The 20,935-nt window shown below is 35.0% G+C and overlaps 1 protein-coding gene across 1 annotated transcript in view; it reads left to right on the forward strand.

The window, feature by feature from the left end:
- Positions 1–16,987: 16,987 nt before the first annotated feature.
- LOC121322997 (inactive dipeptidyl peptidase 10-like) overlaps positions 16,988–20,935 on the forward strand; it is a 101,114-nt gene continuing 97,166 nt past the window's right edge. The window contains exon 1 of the mRNA XM_041263701.1: positions 16,988–17,546. Within this exon, the coding sequence (XP_041119635.1) occupies positions 16,988–17,546 (559 nt within the window). The remainder of the gene's footprint in view (positions 17,547–20,935) is intronic.

Here is a 20,935-nt window from a genome sequence, read left to right on the forward strand (position 1 = left end):
TGAAGACTGACCTTGTTACTTTATTCATTTTTATTCTCTTAGAAACTAAGAATGGTTTATAGATCGATGCTATTATATGCATTTTAATGAATCCTGTTCTTGGCTTGTGAAACCCAAGTAGCTACATCCTTTATGGAAAATTGAGTCATTTGTGTAATTTAATGATAAAAATAGGTTGACTGCAACAGAATAACTATTCAAATTCACAAATCTGCCTCAACATATTCCTGTTTTGAAATCTCTTCCCCTATAACACTCTCACACTATTATTATTAACTATTTTGTCAAAGAAAAAACATTCTTACACTCCTCCTTTTCTTCTGAGGTTTCAACATATAACGTTGTATTTTCAGAATAGTATATTTATTGCCTATTTTCTCATACATACTATACCACTGACCATCTGTAAGTCCTTCAACTTTGATCTTAAATGCTGCGTAATGTGGAAAGCAACTGTCTTCAAGCCAGCAATATTTTTAAACTTTATAAATGAACAATTAAGGTTGTCTCTACAGGATGAAGGAGGCCAATGTTTTAAGCAAGGCTGTCAGTTTCGAATTAACATTTTGCTGACAGAATCCAACCAATAACATTTTTGTGCTTTTAAGATTTTGCTGATGATGGCTAGTTATGATTTCAGTATTATAATTACATATGTTTTAACAGATGATTTTAAACAACACCACTTGGCAGGAAGCAACAATAGACCACAGCGTTGAGTAGGAATAGCATGTCTTATAGGTGGTGACATGACCTGATTACTCCCCGTTACTCAAAGTCAAGAGCTGCTGCCTGCCAGGATGTTCTATGGTGCATACCTTTCCCTCTTCATAACTTAAATAAATATCAACACAGTACTTGGTTTAAGAAGTTGTATACAGTATATACAGTAAATACAGCAAATGTGTTTTTATTTTTTATAGGATGGTTTCTTGTGACCGTTATTTTCTGCCACAAACCTGATCCTCTCGAGTTGTTCTCCCAAACATGCACGCATATCTCCACGTAAATAGCCATACATGGAAACTCTCCCAAAATTTGACCAAATGAATGTGTGGGAGAAATACTCCAGGGACACCATTACCTCCAGGAGTATCTACTCACATTGGGCATGTCAGTATTTAAACTACCTGCTCCAGGATCATCCTGCAAGGAGCATCTACATCATGTCAGCTCCAATAAGGACATGTAATAACAAAGTAGTATGCTCCTGGAATACCTTTGTGAGGTAAAGTTTCTGAGCAGATGCTTCTGGAGCCTCAGATGTCCCCACAGCATTTTTCACTGGACCAATTACTAAAACTTTGCATCCCATGTCAAGTATTTTAATGAGCCTTTATGGTTAAAAGAAGTGGGCTGAAACTTGCATTGTTTTAAAACTGGAAATATTGTGTAGACAATACAACATTAACACCCAGTTGTATAAAGTTTTGAAAGACGTATTTTTATATATAATATGATATATATATATATATATATATATATATATAATATATATATATATATATATATATTATATTAAAGAAGACAAATCTGGACCTTAATGGTGTGACAGTAGTTTAATAACTGCTCTGGTGTATATATAACATGTTTGTATGATGCTCATATAGTTCAGTACACCGTCTTTACTTCAATCCCTAATTAATATAAACGGTATTCTACCTTTACAAAACTTCTGGTTTATTTGAATCAATTCGTTCAATTTAATGAATGGCCTTAAAGTCTTGAAATCCATCGAATTCAGAACAAAAGCTGTCTGCACCTTGGTGGGTGCAGTGTAGGAGGCAGCCTGTGACTCAGCTCAGCTGTTAGTTTATAGGCAGCAGTGGTTGTAACTGTGCATTGAACATATACATAAAGAATATATTGTATATACACTTCTCTATGTGTTTGTTGTAATAGTGTGCTTTTTCTGCTTTGCAATATACATTGGAGAGATTTTAAATTGCAACAGCTTTGGTGATTTGTGTGATTTCAGATGGCAGAGTCAGAAATGGTGTTAGGTTGTTCCTGGATCCCATATTAGCATGTATCAGGCTATATCTTTGTACCAGATTAAAGTCATTTTTTACAAATGGAAAACAGGTCAGACATTACTACAATTACAAAAACACAGATCCTGGGTTACAATTCAATCCCTTGGGAGCATTCAATCTATGATGCAACAGGGGTTATATAAGGGGAAAGCAGGACTAATTTAACAAGAAGTTGTTTAGCTACTATTAGTGCAATACAAGTTATAAGATTCTTAAATCCATTATTTATTAGGTGATATATGCTCACAAGTCCCTTATAATGCATTAGTTAAGATAACTGCGACATGTTTTGCTCCTTCCATTCATGTGGTTTACCAAAGACTTTCTTGTACTACAGTGTGGTGCTGGAAATAAGAATTATACTGATTTGAAATCCTCTTTAAAGATTAAAAAACATTGCTTTAGTAATTGAACGTAGCAATGACAAATGAAATGTTGTTATTCTTTGTTGCGCTTGACTTTAGAGCAAATTGGTGTTGTTTAGGAATGGTATCAACAATTTACACTGGATGCTTTCATAACACACTGGAAAGATGATTTTGTTAAAAATTTGCATTGAAAAATTATGTGTGTTTTGCGTGAAAGAACACACCATTCATATTCGCATGGTTCGTTAAATGTCTAAGTAGCAGACCTGTATCAGTGAGAACTGTTATAAATAATTTATTAAAATGGAAGGATGACTGACATAAGAGGAAACGATATTTCCAGAATAAACCCCACTTCCTCAGTGGACTGCCAGTGCATGGGAGTATGACAGATTTATTTTACACAGCTCTATGTCCTGATAAATGAAATAAAAATGATAAATGCTACAAACCTACTGTAAATGCCTATTGGAGACTTAGTTAGCATTGACTTGGTGTGTGTTTGGAGGTGGTGCTAGTAAATATGGGGCTCACATTAGCTTGTGGCTAGGGCAGATTATTTGGCATGGTCTGATCTTTAAGACCTATATTAAGCAGAGATATTGGTCGCAAGCAGCAATTTAATTACAGACAATTTAAAGGTTAAACAGAGAAAGGAGTATATTGGAAAAGAGAGGCTTGTAACTAAATGTAGAAATCTTTATAAGGTAATTTAATTGTATGATGTATACAACACAAGCAAAAAAAAAAAAAAGCTCCTCACGAAATTGTAACCATGGATAAAAGAGTGATTTACTATCCACAATACATTCAAGCTAGATGAACTAGTTAATATGAATCAGAATCTGAACAGGCAGCTGTTTTATTTGATTGTTTAATCACTTGTTTTGTTACAAAGTCAATCTTAGAACTCAATTTGCAAATTAATTCTAAAATCTAGGCTTTACAATATATATAAAAAAATGCTTATTTTGTCCTTCCTACTGTATATTACACTTAAAGGTACTCTAGCAAAGTGCACAAACTAATTCAACTTAAGATATCTCTCATTCTGATAGGCTGCTTTTTAGAAGTCAGCATTCTCCTTTTTAATTTTACAATTACTACCACAGCTCTTCTTTATGAAGCCAAAGACCCTTTGATCATATAGTGAGAACTTGTCTTGATAATATAGTGAGAACTTGTGAGAAGTTGTCTTCATGCCACTCATGCAAATACATACTTTCAGAGTTCATGTTAATGCTTTGCCAACAACTCAGCTATCAGGTGTGAACAGGTTGGCTCGTATGGGGACGCCAGACCAGGAAGGGGCAAACTGTGCTCATATTTATTAAATTAAAATAACACAAAACACAAGGGTACAAGTGCCAAAATACACAAAAGTAACAAAACAAGTACCTTACAAAAAAATACACCAGTAGCATTCGTTAGTCTTTTCTTCTCCAAACAGTCTCCTGTACTCTTCAACTCTCCACCCAGACAAAGGCTTACTCCTGTTTTTTTATAGTAGGTGGCTGGAGCCCAATTAATCAATAATTAACAATGACCTAATTAAGACTCCAGCCACATTCTCACATATATTTCTGGCAGGGAGGAATTTAACCCCCTCCCTACCCATCCAAAACAAAAATAGCAAAATCATAGTAATATAGAAACAAATACTGTACATGCACACTGCTGTGCAAAATTCTTAGGCATGTTACATTTTTCTACTCTGATGCATTATGAGCATCAACAAAGCCTCCACTAGTGTTTTCTACTATTATAACAACCTTGACTTACAAAAGAAGAAAAAACATTAAGTGAAATAGCTCGCATCACTTGATTTTCAAGGTGTGGTATCCGAAGCATAACCAACAAGTACAGAGAAACATCATCTGTAATTTACAAACCCAGGACTGGAAGATGCAAAAAGCTATCTCACAAGGATGAGCAATACTTGAAGATAATATCCTTAAAGAACAGAAAGAAGACAAGTGTTAAATTGACAACAGAACTGGCAGAAGGCACAGGTGTCGTTGTCCATCCATCAACAGTCCAAAGCACTTTTGACCATTGTTCCATAGTCCAATTTCTGTGTTGTGCATATTTTAGACTTGTTCCCCCTTCTTAACAGAGGTATTCTTACTGCAACACATTCTTTAAGTCCTGATTTCAAGAGTGACCTTTGTGCTGTTGCTTTATAGACAATGACATCTGTGCCTTCTGCCAGTTCCGTTATTAATTCAATGCTTGTCTTCTTTCTATTCCTTAAAAATATTATCTTCAAATATTCTTCAAAGACAACTTTTTAGGTCTTCCAGTCCTAGGTTTGTCAATGTTTCTCTCTACTTGTAGATTATGTTTCGGATACCTCACCTTGAAAATCTATTTCAGTCAATATTTTTCCTTCTTTATGCAAGTCAAGGTTGTTATAATAGTACAAAATAGTAGTGGAGGCTTAGAGTAAATTATTGATGCTCATAATGCATCAGACTAGAAAAATGCAACATGTCTAAGACTTTTTGCACAGCAGTGTACATATCTTTATTGAAAGTCTTTATATCACTATTAAATGTAATGTCATTAATAGCCTAGCTCACTGTATTGAGTACACTATATACAATGTGCCTTATAGATACAAACAATTCATTACAATGTATTCCTTATCATTTGATAAGGTAATCTGTAACAGATGTAGAATGCAGTGTTTACTATTAGAAACAAGTGTGACAGAAGACTTATTAAAAACATACTTTTGTCCTTGGTCTCAAAGCAATTTGCTTTTCATAACGAAGATGATTTGAACTGTGTTTAATGTTGCTGCGGGAGGATTTTTTTTTTCACTCTGTTTTCAGTAGAGTGATTTTTTATTATTATTTTTTTTTTGTTGCTGTCACCTATTGTAGTTTTACTTAGATTTGTACTGCTTATGTACAGATCACTCGTCTGAAGCAGACAGACAATTATGACAAGGACTGTCTTTCTAATGATGAACAATCTGACATCATGGTTGCACGTAAAACTCACAACAAGTGCACAGCTACAGGCTGGGGTTTGCACTGTAATACTCTAAGGTTATTATAACATGGTTATTATACTATTTGAAAATACTAGTGGAGGCTTTGAGTAAATTGTTGATGGTCATAATGATCAGACAATTAAAATGCAACACATCTAAGACTCTTGCACAGCAGTGTATATATATACATAAAAACGTAAACAAATCATAACAATAACAACAAAATAATATATACATTAATACAGGGGCGGGGCCAGGAAGAGTGTTCTAACTTCAGTGTTACTGGTACATGTCCATATGTGTGTTTCTGGAATTAAATTAAGCTCTGCAACCATGCGTTACCTACCGTTTTTGCTAACTTACAGAATGTAATTAAACTGGACTGGAAAGCTGATAAAAGGAAGTGTCTTTTATATTAAGTAATGCTCAGATTTAACCTGAAGTGATGCTATGGATCAAGAAAACTCCTTCCAATTGACAGTAATGAGACATTAGGCTATCTCTGTTGAGTAAATCAATCAAAACCCTTTCCTTGTTGTATCATTCAACACCTTGCAAAGCACTTCAAGTACTATACATGTTATGAATATTGTATATAACACATCTGAATGCCGCCTTAGATCATGGAGATAATGTGGATGCTAGTATATATATATATATATATATATATATATATATATATATATATATATATATATATATATATATATATATATATATTCTAGCCCCTATAATGCTTGCAGCTATGATACAAAAGGTTAAGGGCCAGGGAAAAATGGCATTCGAAACCATTTACTCTTTAAACATTCAATAGTAAAAATACTAAACATTAGGGTGCCTTATGTGATCCTGCTGTCAAAGTGTTAGCAATGCATTGATTGACAAACAGTGCTTCATGAGCAGAATGCTTCAGATAGGCATTTTGTTGGGCATTAGTCATCCATGTCTTGTAGAACTGTCAGTTTCATAAAAGATAGCTTGTCTGAAATTTCTGTTAACTGCACCCATGTCAGATTGTTTCAGAAAACCCAGTTTGAGATGAATAATATTAGGCACGACATAAAATCAGGGTTGTCATGTATTGGTATGTAGAGTAATTGGCAAAGGACGTTGACATATTTTATAATAGCATTGAGCCAAAAGCATTTACAGCACTAGCGGGACCAAAGAGAATGATATACAAGTTGACAGCTGAAACTTCCAATCCAAACTGTAACCACATGATTACGTTTTTTAACAACACACTGTGTGATGAGAATTCATTTAAAATTCTGAATATAAAAGACTTCTACAGCATATTGAGCTAAAGTTGACATTTTAATCAGGTCTTTACATTTTAACCGTGACATCAAAAGTAGCATCCAAGCTTCAAGACTGGGAAGAATGCTTTAAAGCCTTACTGTTTATTGTATCCCAACAGCCACACATATGGTACTGTTCCTCTAAGAAATAACGTGTGTTGTAACATACAGTTGTTATTCTCCATGGAGATTCATAGTACAGGAAAAACAGGCCATAGTTTTAGTGCTGGCACAGTGATTTCTGCAATGCACATTTTTAACCATGCACTTCAATCAAGACACAATCTTCCCCATGCTGCATTGAACCTATTCTTATCCTTTGTCATAGTTATGTTTTTTGTTTCAGCAAAAAAAAAAAAAAAAAAAAAAAAAAGAAGGTGCTTCTGTTCATATTTCAATTCGCCTAAGGCTCAAACACACAAACAACATCAATATCTTAAAGCTGCATATCCAAACTAGCCTCTGGGATGCAATGTGTTTGGGATGTATGAAAAGTACTAAATAAAGTCACTGTTGATGAGGTATACATGCTTCACACTGGTTATTAGAGTCAGTGCTGATGAGGGATATATACTTCACACTGGTTATTAGCAACACAATAATCAATCAATGTTATTGCTTGTGTTAGGGGTGTAGTTTAAAACATAGTACAGGCAGTTTGACTGTGGCTGGTTTCTAAGTGGTTGTTTTTTTCTTTAAGTATACTATTGAGGGGATAAAATCTACAGCAACAGGGCTATAGTGGAGACGATCATAGAACATTGTGATGAAACTAGTTATTATGTTATGTAGCGTATTTAGTTACTGTGAGGATCGGATCGTGGTTATTCTATATACTGTAAATCAGTCATTTTAATATATACTTTACCGTAATTTTTATTGGGTTGTTTTCATGCAAGTCTGAGCCTGTGGGATTGACTGTAACATACTGTATGTAGCAGAGCACCAGGATATTTGGGACATGATCTGTTTTGCTGGTTACCTGGAGAGATGGACTTTGAAAGACCTTATTTGTGCACAATGTCATAGGTATATAGACTACTGAGGTTCATGGAGTGGATGTATCTCTCCTAGAAGGACCTGAAGAGATAATTAAAACCGATGGGATATTGGGGAAGTTGAGTGTTGCATTTGCCATATCCAGTGAAACACAGTTAAAAAAATATATTGATACCAGTGTGGGAGTTATCAATCAAAAAAACTACTGCTAGCTGTTACACCTAATGTAAGTGGTGAAGTAGGTCTCTATGTTACTTCTGCTAATAATATTTACACAGCAGGAGTTATGTTCAGATTGTCAGTGACAGGGGGGTGTCCATACCATTTGCATTTCAGCAGAAGTCATATTGCTAAAAGCAGAGGAAGCTTCATATAATGTGAATGATTAATCATAAAGGGTAAATCTCTTCAAAGCTTTAAATGCATTTTGGAAACTTTGATGAAAAGTAACAGATAGACATCCCTCATTATAATAATAATAATAATAATAATAATAATAATAATATTAAAAAATCAAAATAAGACAAACATCACAAATATACTGAGGTCCTATCCACGATGTTATGGAATTGATGTAGGAGACTGTTCCTATTAAGACAATCAATTTGATTAAGAGTCCGTCATTGTAATGCAAATTGCTGTACTGTACTTCCCCGCTGGTTGGTCAGGTAAGCCAATCAAATGTGCAAAAAGATGTGTGTACTGAGAAATCAACCCTGCTAAAACAGCCAGCATTTTCTGATTGATGTTGTTTCTTTTATAAATAAGTGTGCTCTCCAACACTAAAGCACATTTTCCTGAGTCTGATGCCTCTTTTCCACTGCACAACTGAGCCACACCAGGGACATACCAGCCCTTTCGGTGCAGTTAAGGAGACCCTGGGTTGTTGGTACAGCAGTACAATATTTTGATTGATTTATATTATTGTAAAAGTTTAGAATTGTTTTTATTTTAAGGATAAGAAATTTGGTAGAATTTTGTGTTTTTGAATGTGTGGGTTAAGTGTACCATGTCCGTGGTTTATGTCCATTTGCTTCAAATCAACAGAAAGCTGGGTATAAACTCCCAGATCTTCCTGAATACTTCCATCTGCCCACAAAGAAACTACAGCTGGACTTTCCTCTCTTCACACTGCGGCCCGTCATGTTGCTGTTGTTGTTGTTTTTCTTTCTGGAGTATACTGACTGATGCAACGTAATGACGAAAATCCTTAACCACACCCCTGGCTCTGCTCAGCGCGTGGTCTGGTGAGGCCAGAGTTTGATGGTTTGGTTCTCGCTTGGCTTGACAAATAGTCAGTGGAGAACCACCCGTACCCATGCCATATAAAGCCCTCACGGGTCAGATGTGCCAGTGGAGAAGGGGTATGAGTTCAGCATTTGCTATTCCTGCTGCTTACTTGCCTTGGCTGCCAAGTTATTCTTCAACAAAAAAATTATTTCCAGAGGATGACATATGAAGTGTATGGGCAGCCCTGCAAACCACTGATTTGTAATCCAACCCACAGACTTGCAGATATCTCCGAATCTAATAAGATTTATGATACATTTGAAAAAGGCAGTGCCTGTTTACTGGAACTCATTTCAGAGTATATAATGTAAAAATGTCTTCTGCTGCTTCCCACAATGTCACTGCATCTATTGAGCGGCAATGCTTCATCAATTTGAATAGTTTAAAAAAGATGGACATTAAAATGTCTTGAAGCCTATAAATGCTTAGTTATTATTCATGAAGTTTTACATTTTATGGTAAGATGAATTAGTACAGCGTTAGCCTTTTGTGTGAATGCAGAAAGCAGAATCTCAAAGCCTGCCACCAATACAGTGATGTTTTACAGTCTTTGGGGTCATTTGTTATCATCAGATTTTATGATGCAATATTAATATTAATTTCTTTTGGAAATAAATGACAGATACTTATTCAAGATAACCAATGGTCCTTAGGTGTATCGTTCAACCTATTATTGTTATTGCATTATTTGTGCATTATGATTCATAAATTTCCCTAATAAGACTTCGTTTTTTTTTTTGTTTTTTTATAAAGCAGAGTCAAATGGTTTTGAAATATACAAACAATGTCCTTGAGAAGATTGTCTTCCCAACACATTACCTGTGACCCATTTAATCTTCTTTCATTAGTAGCTTCAAAGTTATTAAAGTACTAAATGCTTAACAGTGGGTGTTCTTTTTAAACTTTAGAGTCTTGATGGTACCACTTAGCCATTTCTTGATTAGATGCCATATCATAAATGGTCTGCTGGCTTATCAGCTAAATTGGGTGATTAATAGGTTTTAAAATGTTAAATTACAAAGATCATTAAACCAATCCACATAGTAGTTGCTCCTTTATTCAATCAATCTGTTCTACACATATTGCAAATGTTGTCCTGTCATTATATGTAGCATAAGAAATATAAAGAAAACAATTCTATAAAATGACCTGTTAAGTGAGAACTCAATCAGTTGCAATTGTAATGCTTAAAACGCAGCTAACCATTTTACATTAGAGGCTTGACGAATCTAGGGGCAGATACAACACGATTATTGATTATTTACGTATTTATTTCACAATGTTTTACCACATTAACATCCATACCGTTGTTGAAGTTGGGTGACTTAATCTTGGGCTGGAGGGGGATTTTGTTATATTATTATTATTATTTAGTAAGAGTAAAAAGACTTGAAATCAATCTGTTGCATGTTTGCTTGAATTACTGACATTATATCATCCTGTTGCATTTAAACTATACAATTAGCTCCTATATTGTGGGTTACAGTGCAATGTTTCTGCCTATATTAGTAACTCAAAATAATGCCTTTCTTTTGGTTTTATTGAAAGTTGATAATATGCACTTAATCTAATCTGGTGTTTATCTACAGCTATTTTGAGTAACATTGTATTTGAAACTCCATAGTCAACCTGGCTTTGACACTGGCGTTATAGAAAAAAAAAGCCACTATGGCTAACAGTGGTGTTTTTTTGTTAGCTTTTCTTCATCTAATAAAAAATATCATATAAAGTAAGCGTTAAAGCCAGATTGCCTCACCAAGTTTAAGTATAATACTGCAGACAACAGCTGTGAATAAGCATCAGATTGTATTATGGGGAGCCGTGATCAAATATTATACATTTACAGTATGTAATAAGTGGTGCTATAACAGGAGCACTATAGAATGTACTATAAAGCTGGTTGTGTCGTACGAATGGCACGAAAGGAGCATTTTTTGGCTATTATAGTGAAAAAGCAAATTCAATTTGAAAATATTCTGCTTATCAAATTTGAACATTGAGAAATGTGTTTCTAGAGGGTGATTTAAAAAAAAAAATAATCCAGTTCTTTGATTTAAATTCAAATGGGCGTGCTGCAGATATAATAAAACAATCTATAAAGTGCTTTTTAGCTTCATTGTAGGAGTTTGATACAGAGTATACTTACCCCCAAACATAATGGAACAAATAGTCACCTTTCCTTGTTTTTTTTGGTTGTTTTTTTTTTTTTAATTGCATAAGTTTTGTGTTGGCTCTATAGTACTGTTTTTAAAACTGGATGATCTACTGCTGCTCAGCCTTTGCTAAATATTAAGGGAAACTTTTTAATATGATAATGAGCTTGCACGAACACGGTAAGTATTTTCCATTACATTTAGCAACTAAATGATAATCTGTTTTGTTGCATCAAAAAGGGGATGACAGCCAATTTAGACTGAAGTGATTCAGGCAGCATTATTACAGGATCTGATTTCTTAGTGCTGTGCTGTACAGTATGTGCCCTGGTTTTAACCTTCATCTGGGACAGTAAAAAACATCAATACACTAAGAAATTTGTGTATGTATTTTTGGCACGCTCCCCTAACATGCACACACAGAAATTCCAATATTTTACCATCCTCTTTTACATTTGCTTTTTAAGTGCTGATGACTGGCACATGCATGTATTCCAGCCTTCTTTAGGGAATCAGATAGAGTATAAGTGCAGTATATCAAGCAGTGCATATATGCACGCTTTATAGATCAATTTAAAGGGAGAGAGAGCGCATTAGAATTGAATAGACTTGAACCTGTCTCCCCTTTGGACCCTGGGTCCACAAATCTGGAAATAAAATGTGTTAAATATATAAAAAGACTCTTGTGTATAAAGATCAGAGGTAGTTTAAAATAATTAGTTTATCTTAGCCTATATTATTATATATATAATATATATATATATATATATAATATATATATATATATATATATATATATTTGGTCTCACAGTATCAGTCACCTTCACTGTGTGAATAAGGGCCAACAAATTTCAATACAGCTGAAAAAGCCTATATTAAAGTAGGGATTTTTTTTCATGGATGAACCAATACAGGCCAGTGTATTCCTTGCAGGAATGATCAAGGTCATGGAAAGTATCATCTGTGGCATATAAATGGGCCTTGGAGCATAATCTCCTGTGGGATACTTCACAAAGAGGAGTTTAATAATTATGTATAATGTCTGAACTGCCCAAAGGAAAAACATAGATGGGTGTAGTTCTTGCTGCAATGAAGTTTGATTTTAAACACATTTAGTGAAGTGGGATTTCAAACAGCCAGATAAATACAAGCTATTTTGAATACACACGGCTCAAATATTCTAGAATACACAGACAACACTTTATTAGTTAAATATGTCCAGGAGCCGCAGTATCATACACAATCCGATACAACACAATTTTGTTTTAATAGTTAAGTGGTTTTAAATGGTCTGATTCTCAGCCAAACCAATATCCATCACCAAAAACAATATATTTGTAACAGCTTATTTCTTGTTAAGATCATTAAGCAAGGGAGCTACTTTCATTGTTTAACAGCATGTGTTGTTTTTAACTGCCAGCATTCATTTTTTTTGGTTGGGTAATGTTTTTTGCAGAAGCTACACAGCATTTTAACCCTTATTATAGTTAGAAAACTTTGGAATGTGCAATGGTAATTTAGCTGCTTCTCATTATACACCTCAGTAAACTTTAAAGGAAGACAGCTTGGAAAAAAAGTACTGTGTAACCGTAGTAAACTGATCACAATGGACAGGCCTTCTCAAGCAAATGTACTTCCATTAAATGTACAGAACAGAATCATGCCATAATGAAAAATCATGCACAAAAATACAATAAAATAAAAAAGGTAGGACTTTACTACGTATTTACATATATCATGCAAAAAATATTTATACATTAAGTACATCATAACAGTGCATAATAACTTATAATTCTGTGTAATTACACATGTATTTGCTAAGTACTATTTAAATTCACAGTAATTAGAGACACTTAATGTAATGTAATTGTTACCAAAAAAAAAAAAAAAAAAAAGGCTTGATCATTTTTGCACCGATACCTAGAAAGTATAAACATACCTTAAAGAGCAGCTTGGTAAAGATCTGGAAAATCTGTTATCTTAACTGATATATTCTTCTTCTTGTGAAATATCAGTTATCTTAACTGATATATTCATGTTGTTAAAATCAGCACGTTATTTTTGGTTTCAGTCATCACATCCTGCTGATTATAAAACTCACAAGTTTTATGCACCCCAGCGACTCTCAAATCTTTTTTCCAAGTTCAGCAGGTACACTAGAGTGTAGCCATGAACCTGTCCCCTTGCAACACGCTGCCCCTAGTGGATGCAAAAAATGCTTCAATAAGAAATGCCACATGTCACATATGCAAACGTGGTATTTCTTACTTCCACTTAGAATGATCAAGAGCATGCAGTGCTCCAGTTAGTGTCAAAGTCCATTGAAATTTCAAAGGGTTAATTACCCCAATACTCCTCTGAGGCATTGTTTTGTTTAGTTTCTTCTCTAACGGATCACTGGATTTAGTGTTAGCTGAGGCTAGCGGCTTCTTCAGCTGCTATTGATCAAGCCTGTACTAATCCATACTCATAGCTGGCCCAAGGCTGTAAGCATTGCTGTCTGGGAAAGAAAAACAACAGATGGCATGTGAAATTTAGTTTCTAAAAGTGCCTTGTGACACTCTTTTCTGCTTACTTGTCTTCACGCGCTCTTCATCTGTTTCATTTGCAGCTTTGAAAGTGTGATTGTTAAAAACTGTCAATCACCTGAGATAGCTAGATTATTTTTGTAGGGTTATTATGTTTGCCTTGTTGACACCCCAGCTCTGCTGAATAAATTGAGTTGCATTGATGTGAAAGAAAGCTTCTCACAGATGTCACACAAAACAATCTAGTTCTGCCACTCTACAGCTTATGTTTGGTAAGCCATAGTTGATCATTTGTTAGATAAGACCCTCTAGCTATGTGAATTTCAGGCAGAAAACTATTTCAGTGCAACTACTCAATACACCTATAGGCTTTAGAGGTACTGTTGAAGACCTGCCAAGATATTTGAATCCATAGCATAAACCAAATACCTGGTCAACCCTGATTTAACCATCATTTACAATGGTTAACCACTGCTAGACCCTGCTTGTATGAACACATGGACGAACTGACTATATAATATATAGATATATATTGACTATATATATATATATTATATATATATATATATATATATATATATATATATATATATATATATATCTTATCATATATATATACCATGGATTATATATATTATGTGATAGATATAGATATATATACTGGTGACATGATGTACTCTATGTAGGGATATGCTTGGCTGTTAGAAGTAGATTCACATAAAACAAATCTACCTAAAAAAAATACTACTGGAAATACCGTCTATTGTGAAAGACCAAAACACTCATGAGATACATCCCATCTATCTGGGGTGGGACAATCGGGATCCCCCTAACCCTGTCACTCAGGAACTTTTTGTCTTGTAAAACATAACTAAGAACAGTCCAGCTATCTGAAGATTGAACACTTTAAAAGCTAGAAATTAAGTATCTTGTGGGCGGGGGGTGGGGGGGGGGGGGGGGGGGGGGGGGGGGGTGTGTGCTCTAGTGGGATTGTGAGACCTGCTGAACAAGGTTTCCTTCATAGTGGGGTGAGTAGCAAGATAATGTGTTTCATCCAAGTCAATGTGAAAATAACGTAATGAGCACTAAAGGTGTGAAGTAAGACAATGAGTGTTAAAGCCTTGGAAATTATTTGTCTTTCAAAAAAGACCACCCTTATAGTCAACATTTTGACTTCCCGGGCAGTTGAACTACAGTATTCAGTTTAAAAACTGAAAAAAACATCTTCTTGAAAATAGAGTGGAATTACTAAATGATAAATCAGTTTATTGAAGAAATTGAAGGACGAGATTAGTTTCTGTTAGTGGGTTACATTGAAGAGTCAAGGAGATTTATGTGCAATTACTGTTTATTCAGTGCAGCACACAGTGTGACTAAGAGCAATGTATGAGACCTCCTTTCTATCTCATTAAGTAAGTTAATATATATATATATATATATATATATATATATATATATATATATATATATATATATATATATATATATATATATATAACCAATAGTCCGGTCTTCCAAGACATAGTCAATCATGAATACTTTAGAAAATAACTGTAGAGTGTGTAACTACAGATTGGAAACTGAAGCCCTGGAGGACACAACTTGCAGTGTCTTTGACTTTGTGAAACATTCCAGGTCTGGCCTGACCATCTATGGCTGATGGTGGATTGCTAGCCTTTTAACTTTGGGTAATTATCTGTGTAAAACGATGCACCCCTAGAATCCCAAATGCCACATTCATTGGAGAGTACAGATACATGATGATTTTTTTATTTGACTTATGGTTCCAGGCTTCTGAAACACCCTGTGCATGTTGAAAGCATAGTTGTTACAGTCTATTCATACAACAACACACGGTTTCTGATTAAGTGTACAGTTTGCTCAATGGAATAGACAACATGCTATTTTCAAGAAGGATTAATACTGACTTGGTGTAACATTTCTTTTGAATGCAGGTCATTAAAGTACTGCAAGCTTGTGATAGTCCATCATCCATCAAACCTCAGAATGCCCATACCCCAGATGCCCAGATCTCTGAATTCCTCTTAGAATTTGAATGGATATTGGGGATCTCAGTGAACGCACAGCTCATAAGGTAGAAAAGAGATTAAAAAAAAAAAAAATGTGTGCCAGTACAACTTTGTATAATTATAACATATAGCCGATTACATGCACCATTCACATACAGTAGCTTCAAAAATAAAAATAAATAAATAAATAAATAATGAGCGCTACCAAAAGCTAATTTCATAATTTTAATCGTGGCTTTATTGAAAACAATTAACATAACCTTGAGGTGTGATTTGAAGGTAAATAGCCAAGTATTCAAATTCAAAAATCTATTGGCATGTTATGATATCGTTGCTTATGACGTTTAAAATTAAATGCTTACATTAAAAACAGTATTTGACAGCTTTGTTCATAGAACATAGCCTGTGTCAATGCACTGTGTATTTATAATAACTTTTGGAAGCATCGATACTTATTTTAACACCTCCAGCGAGAATAAGTTAATTTTGGACAGAAACACTTCAGCTGCATTTGGGTACATCCACTATTTCTGGTGAAATGGTTAATTTGCATACGGTGACACCCACTTATTCAGGTGCGCTACTGGATTAGATTGATATCCCGTGTTAATGTGATCTGTCACTGTCTGAGTGCATTGGAGTTTAATACAGAACTAATAACAGCACAGTGGCTGGTACCTTAGGGCGCAAGGACGCCGTAAACTTCGTAAGCCCTAATGATTTAAAAAGCGTGGGCATTTAAGTCGTTTGGGCGGTTGAAGTGGACCCTGTGTCTGATCTCATAATGTGTTTATTGTTATTCCCCTTCCTCTTTCACCTTTACTAGCCGTGGTTAAGCAGAGCTTGTGGTAATTTCCGCAATGATTCACGCATTTGCAACAGCCATTTCCTCCTCACCTGCAGAGACGCCAGCGCAACAAAGGACATTTCCTCGTTTGACCTTTTAAGGAAACCATTTATCCAACCAAATTATTTTAGTAAAAATTTCAAATCACAATGCAATTGTTCTTAATAGAATAGAATAGAACGTATCCCCATTTTAAAAGCCTCAGAGACCTGCATTTTAAAATCCACACATTAGATATTGCTGGGCAAGTGATACTTTATTTGTGCATACAGTCCAATATATTTGACATTGAGATAATATGCATTACATAGGTATGGGAATATGCCCTGGGCCATGAAGGGTTAAAGCATACTCCAGTAACGTTACTATAAAAGTTTGACGGTTTTTGTAAAACAGCTTTAATCTTCAGAGTATAGTTAATGGATGTACACATTATGGGTCACCCCTACAAGGCACGATTAAATGGTCTCTTCCTTACAAGGAGGGAAACTGAATTTCACTATTCGATTTTTGCCCCAGATGTGCAGATCAAACGGACGCTGCAGTACACGTCGGGATCCATTTCTGCTTTAACAGGGCTCAAACAAAAACACAGGTCAGCAGCATATCAAGGACTTCTGCTGGTTGGATGCTACAATACTGTCAGCAGCTGCAGGCTTTTTGCTTCTGTAGGTTGTGCTTTTGCAGAATGTGAACACAACCTCAGGTGTCTCCGCAGCCTGTGGCAGCTCAGAATCGTGACAGTTCTATTTCAGCCAGCGTCTCGGTACATTCTGCCTTTGCTGGCACTTGCTTGGAGAACGCTGGTGCTTTACTTTTCGGTGCCCGCATCTCGAAGATATCGGGGTTCTCGAATTGATAGAGAAGCTGGTATTGGAATCCACCTTCTGCACAGTTCAGACCAGCAAACAGAAGTTATATTAATTCTACGATTTTACAATGACCGCGACAAAGGAACAACAGAACCAGAGGGGAAACCAGCAACAAGAGCAGGTAACCAGATAACGAGGCAAAATACAACATGCTACAATATGCTACAACACCTGCCTTCTAAACTTTGTTGTTATGCGGATTGCCAGATGAGTGTATATGGCAATACATGTAATTCTTGACTGTAGAGTTTCCCAAATGCAGTAAATGCACTTCAGTCTACATGCAGACACCGGTAATGACTTAGAGTATTCAGTAGGCTTCTGTGCTTATGTAATACACTACTGCTACTGATTTTAGGAGTTAAGGGAGTATTACGTCAAATTAGTTAAGAGGCTACATTTGTTAAGGTGTAGTACAGATAAAGAGCTAAAGATGCGCAATTACTAACACCTGTGTGTGTGTGTGTATACACATACATACACACACACACACACACACACACACACACACACACACACACACACACACACACACACACACACACACACACACAGGTGTTAGTAATTATATATATACAAGAAAATGTGTTGATTGGTCCCAACCCTTTCTCAGTTAGTTTTTATTAGTATTTCCGTTGCAATTGTTGGGTATAATTGTATGTGGTTGTTGTGATGCAGTTGCCACTATTATATACATTCGTGGCGCTAAGTGGATAGTCACCTGTCAGGCCAATGAATACTTAATGATCTCCAGGTAAAGACAGGGATAAGACTGCCAGAGATGGTGCTGTGTGCTCACGCTATAGAAGATTGAAATTCTCTTCTTGTCATAGGGTTTATCTCAGGATTTAATGCCTTATGGATTTTTTAAATTTTTTTTTTAAAACACATTGTATTAATCATCTTGCATGTTTTGCAGAGCTCAAGTGGAATATGATGTTCAATTTTTTTAAATATATATATATATTTTTTTTTACTATGCAAGTTTACTCTTATTTGAATTCAAATTCAGGGAATTGTCACACTGAGACAGTCTGCAGAACACAGGAGCTCTCAGCAGTGCTTGAAATGGAACTGTCATGACTGTGAGCAGTCCAGCAGTAATGAGCACAACTACTCTATGAGGGGTTTTTCCAGTAAAACAAAACAAAACAAACAAACAAGAAAAAAACAATTTCAACAACTGCCTGTTTGGTGTTCTATGATATGTGAATTAGAAATGAATGGGCTATTGTATTTGGGTCTACATATTATTATACCAGGTTCTGTTCTGAATCAGGCACATATCCCTTTCTATAATGCAAGATGTCTTTGCAGACTTGAAGTACGTCTATCATTGATGAACACCAGCCAATAAAAAAACAAAAATAGTTCCAACTATGTATCTATGTGTTTTTATTTAAATAACAAATGACAAGGACTGTTTCACACTGTCATTCCATCTTAAGGTGTCTGATTGTAATTTATCTCTCATTACGGATGGCCATGTTCAGGACATGATATACAATAGTACATTATAACGTATGACAGGCTGTTGTGACAGCTAACAATTAAACAAGACATAAGTAGAATTTAAAGGTAAACACTGCATTTTAATGCTTTAGGGAATGATGTTAATATAAGGCAGTGTGGTCCAGTGGTTGAAGAAAAGGGCTTCTAACCAAGAGGCTGGCTCACTCACTGACTCATTGCGTGACCATGAGCAAGTCACTTTACCTCCTTGTGCTCCATCTTTCGGGTGAGATGTTGTTGTAAGTGACTCTGAAGCTGATGCTAGTTCACACACCCTAGTCTCTGCAAGTCGCCTTGGATAAAGCCATCTGCTAAATAAACAAATAACAATAATTGAGTAAATAACATTCTAATGAATTAAATCAACCTTTTAAATTGCCCATAATACACATAACAGCTTATGATAACCTACAAATTACAATATGAATAACAATTGCTTCACAAAGCAATCAGAGATGACAATACTCTACTTAAAGGTGTCTGTTTACTGCATCTTTTGTTTATCCCTTTCCCATAGAGAATGTTGTATGGGCTGAATATTTCTCTTTGTGTCTTAATGACAAGAAGGGGATAGTATTTCTGCTGAGATCACAACTCAAAGCATAAGTGGACAATAATAGGTTGCAAAATGGAGAATGAAGAAATGAGGCAGACAATTGAAAAAGATTAAAAGAAAAAAATAAGAAGCAAGACTACTGCTTTTTTTAGTGTAGAGCTGAATTGATTATGTGATTGATCTTGGTGTTTCTGATAGCTTTATGTTAAGCTTACTGTAGCAGAGGTATTGGTTGGTCAGACGACAACAATCGTGTCACAGTGCTGTTAACTGGCTCACTGGTGTGAGTCTTATTAAGTGGGTTAACTCGGAATGATTTGTTCAGTACAACAGTTATTCAGTTTTAAAAGTAATGCTTTATTAGACTTTCGGAGATAAGTGTGGCAGTCTTCGTTCTCTGGTCTGAACAAAAGCGCTCTTAATAAGCCTTTGTATATCTAACCTGTGGTTACATCATTCTTCACCCATTCTTTCTTTTCGGAACTGTTCTCCAGTACAGCCTGGGATCCTTTCACATCTTTTCTCTTTGGTCCTTCTAATTTTCTAAGATAATCATACTCACAATCCATGCAATTTTAAAAAAAAAAAAAAAAAAAAAAAAAAAAAAGTTTTTTATAGAAAGAGTCCCATTAGTAATGACTTACTCTACTTTTCCGTAATCTTTCTAAGATAGTTTGGAAACACTTGCGGATTCTACATAATTAAGAACAATTGAAAAAAATATTTCTTAAGGCCCCAGTTGTAGCATTCAAAAGAGAAGCTAATTTAGGTGATATTTTAGTTCACAGTAAACATAACAAAATAATTGACAGAATAGGTTCTACAAATACTTGCACTAGTACATGTAAAATGTGTAAATACACAGACAAAAGTAAAAATCCAATTAAACATAAAAACAAAACATATCCACTAAAAACTAATACCTACTGTAAAAACAGCAATGTTGTTCATGGAATAGCCTGTGAAAAATGTGATGAAATAAAATATGTTGGAGAGACTGGAACAACTTTATATAAAATAATTCAGAACCACCTTTTATTAATTATAAAAAAAAAATGACATGACATAAATGATGTAAGGTTTGCTGTATTAGAACTGCTAATTTGACAATGTGACATATAGAAGAATAAAAGAAAGTAAATGGATAAATGGACTGAACACGATTTGCTGGCAGGACTCAACAGAAAAGAATGAACTAATTAATTCCAATAAATATACATCATTTAAATAAATAAATCAAATTCATCAAGAGATTTGAAAGAATATAGCTATTGGGTGTCCAGCTAATTGTGTATAGGGTAGGTCAAGAGATTGTCGATTGTGAACACTACAACTTTTTGGCAGACTCTCTCAGATGCCTGTAGCATTTGTTAAGATTTGTTGAATACCATTCCATTCACACATAGTGTTCCTTTATTAAACCTGTTCAGTAATAAAACTTA

Source organism: Polyodon spathula, chromosome 11 (assembly GCF_017654505.1).
Source record: "Polyodon spathula isolate WHYD16114869_AA chromosome 11, ASM1765450v1, whole genome shotgun sequence".
Lineage (NCBI taxonomy): Eukaryota > Metazoa > Chordata > Actinopteri > Acipenseriformes > Polyodontidae > Polyodon > Polyodon spathula.